Source organism: Nestor notabilis, unplaced genomic scaffold, assembly GCF_000696875.1.
Source record: "Nestor notabilis isolate BGI_N333 unplaced genomic scaffold, ASM69687v1 scaffold13301, whole genome shotgun sequence".
NCBI classification, from domain to species: domain Eukaryota; kingdom Metazoa; phylum Chordata; class Aves; order Psittaciformes; family Psittacidae; genus Nestor; species Nestor notabilis.
In genome coordinates this window covers 18,984-30,727 of record NW_009914317.1, presented here as the reverse complement: position 1 = coordinate 30,727, position 11,744 = coordinate 18,984, and the positions used below count along the sequence as shown (strand labels likewise).

At 40.9% G+C, this 11,744-nt stretch overlaps 1 protein-coding gene across 1 annotated transcript; it reads right to left on the bottom strand.

The window, feature by feature from the left end:
- Positions 1 to 4,698: 4,698 nt before the first annotated feature.
- On the bottom strand, positions 4,699 to 11,257 carry ASIP (agouti signaling protein). The gene is made up of 3 exons (XM_010023607.1): positions 11,062 to 11,257; positions 6,407 to 6,456; positions 4,699 to 4,875 (listed from the first exon to the last, which is right to left on the bottom strand). The coding sequence occupies exons 1-3, from the start codon at positions 11,240 to 11,242 to the stop codon at positions 4,699 to 4,701; spliced, it is 408 nt and encodes a 135-aa protein (XP_010021909.1). The 5' UTR covers positions 11,243 to 11,257.
- Between the last annotated feature and the right edge of the window lie 487 nt (positions 11,258 to 11,744).

Below are 11,744 nucleotides of genomic sequence, written 5' to 3'. Positions count from 1 at the left end.
AGGTATTACAGGCAATTGGGATTTTGCAATGCAGTGTCCCTGCCCATGGCAGGTGGGTTAGAATTAGATGATGTTAAGGTCCTTTCCAACCCTAACTATTCTATGATTCTGTGTCAGGCCATCCTATGCATTTCTTCTGTATACTGGAGATCCCTGTGTGGAGGGGGCTGTCCAGAAGGGCAACAGTTCACAGCTCAGCTGTAGACAGAAGAAAATGTGACATGCTCATGCATTTGTTAGGAGAGTCCCTTTGTAATTATTTTGGTTTTCAGCAGTGATTCTGCAACTCAGCAATGTCTTTTTTATTTGAATAGGACGCTGGATGTGAACTAATGTAGAATTGGTCTATTTGGGGTGTTTATAGAGTCTCTTCTGGCCACAGAATGGTCTAATTCGACTTGAAATGCTTTGATGAAAAATGTTATGATTTAGTGATTTTTTTGAATTGGCCTTGGATGTCATTTAGTGTCTACACCCATACAGTGTGTGTCCTGAAGACTGCAATAACTCACAAATAGTGTGTCCCACAATACACCAAGAAGAATGTTTGCTGTAGGACTAAGATGATGTTATTTTTGCACTGTAAAATAGAGCTCCCACAGAGTCAGCTTTGGGCATGGCATGTACAAGTTCTTCCTTGGCTCCTCAGTTTGGTTATTCAAATCTCCATCTGTTTTTGTTATAATTCGTTCCATCATGAGATTAGCACTATCTCTGCATCTCAGAGGGACTTTACTGAATCTTTCATCACCCTCAGCCAGAGCAGCATGATACTGTTGACTCATCTATAGAACTTGGAAAAAATTATGCTACCTTCCATAAAATCTTTCCTTCTGTGGCAAGATCCCAGAATCTGACATGGGCAGTGTTTGCTTTCCTTTTGGGGGTCTCCCAGTTTCAGTAATTAGTATGGAAAACTATGAGGTCTTTAGAGCTAGTTTGAAACAGTCATTAACATCTTATTTCTATCATATGTGTTATCCATCAATATAAACTTAGATTTTATGGTTGTTGAGTGTGACAATAAGCAATCAAGTCAGAACTTTGGATAGGAAAATACAGTATCTGTTTTAAATTCACACAAGATAGGCCAATACTTGGAAAAGCTAATAGTGATTTATTTGAGCTTAATACTACTAAGCTGTAGTTAGAGTGAAATTCCCATTATTCTCTAGGAAAAAAATGACTTTGTCATGGAGCATTACTGGGTCTGTCTCTAAGTTTGAATTCCAATAAGTTTTCAGTGGAGACATTTTGGTATGTGATAACTAAAAATTAAACACTCCATCTTTGTTATGCTTCTGTTTTATTATCTGTGTGCTGATGACATTTTGAATAGGTCCCTTAGGGAACTCTCACACTTACAAGCAACTCCTCATATAAATACCTGTTCAAGCTAAATATAGGAAGAAAGTATTATGTGTACATGTTTTACTGATTTCTGTGTCCTATCAATACAACATGATCTTTACCCAGGAAAGTAAAATCCCTAAGGCTAAGAACAATTTCAGAGTACTTGGTTATATATTTTCTTCGGTGCAATAGATGAATGGCAAAGAAAGCATAACCTCTTTCTAATAAATTCAAGTTACAAAAAAGGCTTAAGAAGTCAAATTTGTGGAAATGCACTATATCTAAATGCTATATTGAAAAATATGTTCGTATGTGTTAAAAACCACATGCCCTTATTCTCATATGAAAGGATCTTTCCTTTTCCTTCATTGCATACATGCACCGCCCTGTTCTTTGTTGGTTCAGCTTCTGTGTCTCCAGCTCCTTGTTGTGGGTCTTGGCACTTGCTGTTTCTTTAGCTGACAACCTGGAGAAATGGTCTGATAGGAACCTCATGCACTTCAACAAGGAGAAGGGCAAAGTTCTGCACTAGGGGAGGAATAACCCCAGGCAAGAATATGAGTTTGGGCCACCGAGCTGGAAAGCAGCTTTGCAGGAAAGGGCCTGGGTGTTCTGGTGAACACCTAGGTGAACATGAGCCTGCAATGTGTTCTTGCAGCGAAGAAGGCACATGGTGTCCTGGGCCGTGTTAGGCTCTGTTGGTGGCAGGTCAAGATGATCCTTCCCCTCTGCTCAGCACTGGTAAGGCCACACCAGGAGTACAGTGTCCAGGTTGCCCTGGGAGGTTGTGGAGCTCCTTCCTTGGAGATATTCAAAAGCCATATGGACATGGTCCTGGGCAACCAGCTCTAGGTGGCCCTGCTTGAGCAGGGGGTCAGTCCAGATGTTCCCTACCAAGCTCAACCATCTTGTGATTCTGCAAAGCTGGAGTGAGAGCTGCTGTGTGAGAACAGCTATTTGGTTGTTTTCTGTCTCTCCTTTCTTCCCTTCCCTTCCCTTCTCCTCTTGCTACCCTCCAGCCTGGGAAAATAGATTTTTTCTGACTAGCTGGACATCTGGCAGGAAAATTATATTGTTTCCACGTAAGACATTTTATGGTTATTGATATGATTTTAGTATCAACCAAGGACAATTTCTTATAGTTAGGAAAATTTTCAAACAACTTGATGGGAACCTAAGTCTTTAGCTAGTAAAAGAAGGGCCCAAATTCAGTTTCGTAAGCCCATTGTAATGTGTCATTCTTCCTTCTCATCCTCTTTTTATCGTAACTGAATGGCTTAGAACTTCTTGAGCTTATGTACGTTTAAAAGAATTCAAGCTTGCATCATATATGACAGCTGATGTATTTTATAAAATATAAGGAACATAAAGACATCCTGTCATCATTTGGGCTCTTTCTTAGATTAATCTACCACCTATACACTTCGCTAAGATGACAAAGTCATCTTTCCTTTTGTGACAAGGTCATCTTTCTAGCTGATCAAGGAAAGCCAGTAAATGTGGTGGGTTTGGATTTTAGCAAACCTTTTTATACTGTCACAGTATCCTTCTGGATAAAATGTCCTGCATGCAGCTAGACAAGTCCATAATACGTTGGGTGACCAATTGCCTTACAGGTCAGACTCGGAGAGTTACAGTAAATGGAGTTCCATCAGGCTGGCAGCTACTCACCAGTGGGGTTCCCTAGGGCTCAATTTTAGGGCTAGTGCTCTTTAATATTTCTATAAATGATCTGGACACAGGAATTGACTGTACATTAAGCAAGTCTGCCCATGATACTAAACCAGGAGGAGCTGTGGACTCTCTAGAGGGTACAAAGAGGCCTTACAGACAGATCTGGATAGGCTAGAGAGCTGGGCCAACCACCACCTCTGACATTTAATGAGAGCAAGTGTCTGATTCTATACCTGGGACAGGGCAATCCTCGTTATATCTGCACACCGGTGGATAAGAGGCTGGAAAGCAGCCCCATGGAAAGAGATCTGGGAATTCAGGTTGATCACAAATTGAGTACTAGTCAACAGTATGCCCTGGCAAGCCCAAAGGGCCAGTTGTGTCCTGAGGTGCACTAAGCACAGCACAGCAAGCTGGTCAAGTGCAGTGATTGTTCTGCTCTACTCTGCACTGGTGCGGGCGCCACCTTGAGACCTGTGTGCAGTTTTGGGTACCTCGATAGAAGGAGGACATCAAACTATTAGACTGTGGGTGTCCAGAGGAGGGTGACCAAGGTGGTGAAAGGTCTTGAGGGCAAGATTTAAGAGGAGCGGCTGAGGTCACTTGACTTGGAGAAAGAAAGCTGAGGGGCGCCCTCACTGCCCTCTACACCTTCTTCACAGGAAGGAGGTGCTGATCTCTCTCTGGTGACCAGCAATAGGACACGAAGAAATGGCATGAAGCTGCATCAGGGGAAGTTCTGGTTGGACATTAGGGAAAGTTTCTTCACTGGGAGGGTGGTCAGTCCCTGGAACAGGCTTCTCAGGGCAGTGGTCACAGCACCAAGCCTGTCAGAGTTCAAGGAGTGCCTGCACAGTGCTCTTAGTCACATGGTTTAGATTTAGGTAATCCCATGAGGAGCAGGCACTAGGACTCAGTGATCTTTATCGGTCCCTTATAACTCGAAATGTCCTATAATTATGTGAACAAATATTTCTGTCAACATCTGGCTTTTGTTTTGAGCTCTGGGCTTTGGATTGCTTATTAGAGGAAAAAAGAGTTCATATGGCTTGCACCCCTTTAGAGTGTCATCTCTATCATCTTTGCCTGCCTGGAAGAATTCTGTAGCCTTCAGCTGTGCTTAGAAATAAATTAGTAAAGAACTTTCCTCTCAATTAGACCTGCACAGAGCATTAGAAAATTCCTATGGATACCACTGGGGAAGTCATGAGGCACAGATAACATTCAGGGTTCAAATACACAAGTATATTATACACCTTGGAGATACTGGTTAATGGTAGAACAAGTAAAACCCTGGAGGTGGATGTACTGATGCTCAACTGAAGATGATTAAAAAATTGCCTTATTGTTTTGGGTCTGTCTTTCCAGGTAGAACAACCTATATGAATTCTCATCCTGATTTTTGTTGAATGTGTGAAATGGGAATTAACCCTGAAATCTGGACTTCCAGCATGGTATTTGTGCTGGAAGCTTGGTGCTATGCTGTCCTCGTGGTAGCCTTAACCCGATGGAAAAACCCCCCGAGATTATCCATTGAATTTTAGGAAGGGCAAATTCAAGCTGCCAGCTTCAAAGCTCTCTACTGTGATTGCTATAGACATGGGGCAATTTGAAATCTACACTTGAGAAGCTAATGAAAGACAGAAGCCCTATTGTGTTCCCAGTTTGGCTTTAGCACTTTGGGTTTAACATTAGACATTTGCAGATTGTATGAAAAATTCGGCATTTGCAAAAAGCACAGTAGTTACAACACGAATTCAAGTGTGGTTTGCAGGTTTTGAAGTTCGGCACGCAGTCAGCAGCTGGTGTGGGCCTTGGTTGCAGAGATGTCTTTGGTCCAGCTCTTTTCTAGATGAAAAGACATGAAAATTCATGTAAATGTAAAATGAGTATGTGTCAGAATAAAGCATAGGAGCAAAGTGAACCGTGGGAGCTCCTGGCTTGAGATGAGTAGGCTGTTGATAGTAGTGAGACCTGTATTAGTAGCAATATAGAAACGTGGTGGGACTGGATCATGGGAAGCAGTGGCTTGAGAGCAACCTACTGAGCAAGATGGTAAACCTCATGAACCCTATATTTAAAGCAACTAGAAACATGACTGGACAGAGCATTGGAAAATGATCTGCAAGAAAGAATGTGGCAGCAGTGAAGAAAGGCACACAAGAATATGCAAAGACAATGACATTCTAAGTAAGGAATTACTCTTGGATCCCCAAAGGTTTCAAATAAGAGAGTGAAACCTCCCTGCCAATCTGTGGAGCTGGTACCCACATTGTTTCCTGAGCTGTGAGGCTGGTAGAGAGTGGGGGGTGACTTGGCAATGCTCTACCTCTCATGGTTTGTTTCTCAAGCTGCCTTTAGAGCTTGGTAATCTTTTGTGCATCAGATTTGCGCATGAGAATTCTTAACTGAAGACACAGGTAAGTGAGCTGAAAAAGATCTCCCAGCCTACCCAAGGAGTGCTGCTTTTCTGTCTGTGATTTGGAAAGGTGGGAAACTTTGGGTCGATCAACATGTGCCTGGGACCCGGGAGAAACTGGAGCTCTCCAGCCGCAGGCACCAAATGCACTTTTTCAACCTGGTAGTTTCCCAGGAGTTTCCTTATTAAGGTAAATGTTCTGTGGTCTCCAAGTGCCTTAGAAGCTTTTAAGCTAAAATACTTTGACAAAGTTTGATGACAAAATGCCCTACTTTGAGCTGAAGGTGGATCTAAATGATGTCCTGAGGCCCCTTCGAACCTGGGTCATCCTGTGAATTTAGGAAGTGTTTTAAGGAAGGTTAACCACATGAGATATCAATGAAAATAGAAAAGAAGAAGCTCTAAAAGCTTCTGGTTGCAGCGATGACTGCTTTGGCTATAAATGGCTATCATGACATAGTAACAATAATGCAAAAATGCTATTTTCTACTTCTCTATACAATCTTTAAAATAGAAGAGTCCAGTCCATGTAATACTTCACATTCAGGACCTGTGGGTAACATCACATGAAGGAGATCTATCAGTTTGAATCTACTGATCTGATAAAATTACTAGTGAGTTTGTGCCCCCAAGCAGCAGAAGCCTGAATAATTTTACAAATACTTAAACCGGCTCAAGTTTAAAGTACTTTCTGTGTAAGAGAGGACTGTAAAAAACAAAAGCAAAATCAAAACGACCCTTCAAGCCCAAACAATAAGCTCTGATTAATCTAAGACCACATAGTTTTCCTTCTACCATTAATGTTTTGCATCTCTTTGACAGTATTTATAGCTTCAAACCGCATGCAAATTGTATGAATTGGGCAATGGCCATAAAAGCCTTGCAAATGAATGCATTGAGGAGAAGCATAGAAGTGATAAACCATTCTAATTCAACAATGTTTTCTGAACAGCCACCTACCTTGGAAGATTTCCTGATCTCTTTGACTTTCTGGGATCTTTTAGTTAAATCTTCAAAGAGAACAGCACAATATAACATTAAATCAATTTTACAGCATGTTATTTGAGACACTTACTACTATTTTTGTGCAAGAGGAGACAGGTAACTTGCATTTCCACCTCATCACTGTGTGTTTGGCAGTGAAGATGTTCTTCTTTAGGAGCCATCCTCACTCACACATCATGTGCCTGAACTCACACTGCTGCTCATGTGAAGCAGAATGACACTCACTGGTGTTTGTGTTTTAGGAGGGCTTTTTTACACATTGCTTGGTCAGATGCAAACAAAGGAAATAGTTTCAGAAAAATAAAAGTAAAGGTATCTATGTAAAAGATGAGGGTACTTCTGCACATTAGTCACATGAAGAAAAATAGGAAAACCCTTCAGAATTACACTTTTTCTATTAAAAGGTCGTGTTACCTGCATAATTTTGTCAGGAATTAACAAGTGTATGCTGGTTTGCACAAGCAAAAAGCTCTTTGTTGATTCGGCATAAACTCTTCATGTGTATGATGCCACTTTTTGTTCTTCAGTTCTTTGCTCCTTTTTTACCTTCCATCTCGCTTTACAAAACATTACTTGCAAAGGCGTTTCATTAATATGCCAGTAACTTTGAAGGTTTGTGAATGCAGAGTTGAATCTTCAACCTGGTAAATTTAGTGTGTGTGTGTGTGTGTGTGTGTGTGTTTAGACTATGCCTGATGTAACTTCTTTTATTCTTTAGACCAAATCACTAGTATTTGTGAACTTCCTCATGTTATCCCTTGAGGGCTAATAGCGTTTACTGCAGTTGTTACTATTAGCACATCAGCACCAGTGCTGTTTAACACTGTATATAAACTCCGTGACTGAGACTTGTCTTGAGATCTAACACAGCAAGACCGTGAAAGTGTGAGACTCTTCCCTCCTCACTAGTCTGTTATGCTACTTTTGATACCTTTGTTCTATGTGTGTGAGGTTTGTAATAAGCACTATTTGTACGTAATGATTGACGAGGATAAAAAACTTACATACACCCACTGATGAACAGTGGCTCCTTGTCTATTCCAGTATTTGCTATCCATATATTTTTGAATATTTGATAATTGCCAAGATTTACAGAATGAAGAATGCATATTTTGGTCTGGTTTGGGGGGTTTCATTTATTATGCTTGCACCATTGTAGTTAGGGTTGTACATCTCTATCAGAGGGAGGAAAAACTATACATCGAGCATGTAAAGTTATAACTTAATAAGAGCACATCTTAAAAAGGCATCACACTAACTAGCATTAGTGGTTTAGATCCATTTCCAGCTGGCAGCTTGTTGGCTTTGTTATGCTGCCCTTTAAAACTTTCTGGTGGTAACCAAGATGCTTGTGAGTCATTTAATTCTACATTTTCCTTCTATAATACAATTGTACAGGATTTTCTGGATTGTTTTGCCTATAAAATTGCTTTGATAATATTCAGTTAAATGGTTTATGATGTCATTAAACAGAGATTTAAACACTGATGTGGTGTAAATGCACTTCAATTACCCCAAGGAATTTGGTAAAGAAGAAAATTATGCTCGGTGGACAAATGCTTTTTTTGACAGATAAGTGCTGTGATTGTCTTGTCTATAGTTTCTCTGGGTTGGGTAAAAACCTGCTTTTCCCAACTAGCCTCTAATCTCATATTCCTTATACTCTACCTGCTGTGTTTTGACCAGCTGCCCAACTGGCCAGCTCCTTACAGATCACTTCTGTGACATCAGAGGAAGATGTAATACAGGCTTGTGAAAATATTGATAATACAAACCTCTGACCCCTGTTGATAGAACTGTGATTTGATGTGCTATAAGAGTGTATTAATTAGCCAATTGCATGTTTGACTAGTTGATGCTAGCAAAACCCATGCTTACCTTTTGAGTTGTGATTCAACCCCAGCCTTGTGTTCTATTGAATTTGAGCCAGACACATGATCTTTTGATACCATAAGCACTGTGATTGATTCACAGGTGTGTAAACAGCTAATTGCAAATGAGTTTTGTTACTCAAGAATGGCTACAGCAAGATTTAAACCTGAGATGTAGCTTGAGTCTCTGTTTTGTGTGGCCAACCAGAAGGAACAGTGCTTGGTCTAAGATGTCACTGAGATAGGAAGCTCTATCCAAAATGTTTAAATCAAGCTGACAAGAAGATTTTCTGTTAACTTATACAGAAATCTGTTATGTATATCATAAAATATAACATATAAAGAAATTGACAGTATGAGGAGAGGAGAGGATGCTGTGGTGATTTAAGTACTCTCTTAATATTTGCTTTAAATTAATTGTTTCTGTGGTGGTGAGAGCAGCTTGTCAGCCTTTTGCTGTGATGCTGCTGTTACAATAAATATTACCACGTGTTGGCTCCATCTCCCTCCCGATTGTTGCAGGGGTTTTGCTGGGGCTCTAGGCAGTGGGAGCAGCGGCAGCACTGGAGGAGCCACCTGTGCTCTTGCCCTTCCCACTTCTGCCTGGCTGCTTTTTCCAGCTGTTTTCCCCTGTTTGCGTTAGTTTCTCCCAATTTGACTTGTTTCCATCCTCTGCAGGATTGTGCCCAAGCAGTTTTTCTCCCTGTAGCAACTTTTCTCATTCATTTCAGCTCCCAGCACCATGAAGGGCACAGCTCCATTTCTTCATCCAGCTGCTGCATAATGCACAGAGCCCAGCAAATGTGCATTCATTTGTCTCACAACACTGCAACAGGTTGCCCACGTGGGCACAAGGTGCCCAAAGAAGTGATAAATGCCCCATCCCTGGCAGTGTTCAAGGCCAGGTTGGACAGAGCCTTTGGCAACATGGTCTAGTGTGTAGCATCCCTGCCTATGTCAGGGTGGTTGGAACTAGATGATCCTAAGGTCCTTTCCAACCCAAATCATTCTGTTATTCTATGATTCTATACAAGGATTGAATCACGGGATGCTATTCCCAGCTCACTTCAGTGAAAATGATGAGATCTGCTGCCATCCTCCTGCTCTCAGCAGGGCTGGAGCTTGGTCTGGGAACCTGAACCCCAAAACAGTGTCAGCACGAGTTCTTTCTCCTTCGCCTTCTTTCCACACCCGCTTTCAAATGCCTTTCATATGCCATGCATTAATGCATGCTTTTGATCAATTTATAATTAATCAAGTAATAATTCAATTATTTTAGTTAATAAATGATAAAGGTAGTGTGGCTACACGTTACACTCCCAGAAAAGTTTAAGCATGTGCCATTTCAGCTCCAAAATAACTGATTTGAAACCCTAGGTCGGATTTCTTTGACTGAAGAAAAAAGAGGAGTGATGTGTCTCAGTTTTCTCATTTTGTGTTTTTTCACTTTTCTTTGGGTGTGGGCAGTGGAGGATCAGACTGGCCTCTCATCTTTGAACAAGTGGGCTGCAAAAAAGCCTTGGGATACCTCTGGAGATGCCCTGTGCCCCAGGAAAGTGAGTGCAGTCCTGGCCAACAGAGTTACAGTGAGGTTTGCATCTGTGTTTTCTATTTTGGAATAATGAGCCAAGACAAGCAGGCAACGTAAGAGGTGAGTCTTATGCCAAGGTCTATTCTTTTGAATTATTCTTGTGTTTTCAGTGTCAAATGTTCATTCCATTTGTATGCATGTAGGAGAAGAACGAGTGTTTAAGGCACAGGCATGTTTTTGCGAGAAGGTGGAAATCAGCTGAAGGGAATGTATTTTATCTCTCTGAATTCAACTGGAATAAAAAAATTACTGGAAGTGTGAGAATGAAGGCTGTTAGGATCACAAGGACCATGAAATGGTGCGATCTGAGAGGTCTTTCAGCACAGGCTTTAATTAACTTGCAGCTAAACAACCTGGAGTTAACTCAGGATTGAAAGGCTCAGATTTAATTGGAAATGCATGCATGGGACAATTGTTTCTCCTTAAAGAAATATTGTCCTAAAGAAGAGAACAGAGAAAATACAGGCAACAAGGTAAGAAACCAACCTTCTTTAAGCAAAAGTCCTAAAAACCTGTAGGAAGGATAAAAGAAGCTTTATTTTTTTAATTATTGATACCATATGAATGATGCTTTGCAACTGATTATCCACAAATACATGTAAGTTTCATGAAAGAAAGAAGTTGGCTTAATTTACATTGAAAGAGACCAGAGAGGAAGAAATTTTGTGAAGAAGAGAGTTAAGCATTGCCCTGACACGGCTCTTCCCTAACAGGCCAGATGGTCACCTGCCATGTAGCTGGTCCTGTCTTGGATAAATAGAAGACCTTTGGCTCTCCCTTGCAGTGGTGTTTTCTTTTCCTGGTTAAAGATCACTTGGCACACAGGCAAATAGAGGTTATTAGAGAACTATTTATTTCTCTGCCACAAGAGCAGAACCTAAAAACCCCAAGTTATGTTAACTTTTTCTATCTGTACTAGACTTTCAAAGGAAGAGTAATGCCCATATTAACAGAAGAACATTTTCTTTCAATATAAAAGATTTACAGTCTGGGATGCTGTGGCTGCATTGCAGCTGCAGTTCTGCATGCTGCCAAAGACAGCTGTATGAGACCACAACGTTGCAGTAAGCTGTCAAAGTAATCCTGGTTGACAACTGTATTTTCTGCAAATCTTGTTAATTTGGCACTGAATGACAGATTTTACTAACCTGTTATGGAGATGGGTGGGAGTTCTGAGAAATTCATTTTGTTGTTCCTTGACAGGCTGCATTCTGTCTTCTCTTCAATTACCATGTGATGATCGGCAGCTCTGAACAAACTGTAGCAGAGCAGTAGGCTTAGGAAGAGGTTCTTCCTTTCCATCCTGGGGAGGAAAAATTCCATTGTCATGAAAACCAAAGTTGATCAAAACCTGCATGTAGGAGAGACACAAGGATAGAAATCTCAGTAAAGGTGTTCTGCCGTGTTGTGCAGGTTTAGCAACAAACTTTTGACAATTCTTTTGTTTCCAGCACTTTGCCTCTGATACCACAATACTTAACATTGTTGTGATCTAGTGGAAAAATGCTGTCTCAAATACACTTCTCTTAGATGGTATTTCCCCCCCCCCCCCCTTATTCTTTTCCCAAAAGCTGTGAGTTCTCCCCACTGAGTTTCACACTGGTTTTTGTTGTATGAACCAGGGGAGAGGAACTTCTGCTGCCAGTTTTGACCAGCTCAATCACATCATCAGGTTGTTCCCAGAAAATCTTGTTTACAAAACCCAGAAGAAGAATAATTTAAAAACCCCACAAATGGGTTTTCCCCATTTAGAAATAAGTCATTAAGAAATAGCTTGTTCTATTATACCCTGAGATGGCTGCTCTGATCCCACAGTGAATCATAGTCATAA

What these genes read in the sequence shown, in the direction of transcription:
- ASIP (XM_010023607.1), bottom strand. Translation starts at nt 11,242, where the DNA reads ATGACAATGGAATTTTTCCTCCCCAGGATGGAAAGGAAGAACCTCTTC. An exon ending in CCCACCCATCTCCATAACAG is followed by an intron (nt 6,457 to 11,061) that starts GTTAGTAAAATC and finishes TTCTCTTTGAAG; the next exon opens with ATTTAACTAAAAGATCCCAG. An exon ending in AGATCAGGAAATCTTCCAAG is followed by an intron (nt 4,876 to 6,406) that starts GTAGGTGGCTGT and finishes CTTTTCATCTAG; the next exon opens with AAAAGAGCTGGACCAAAGAC.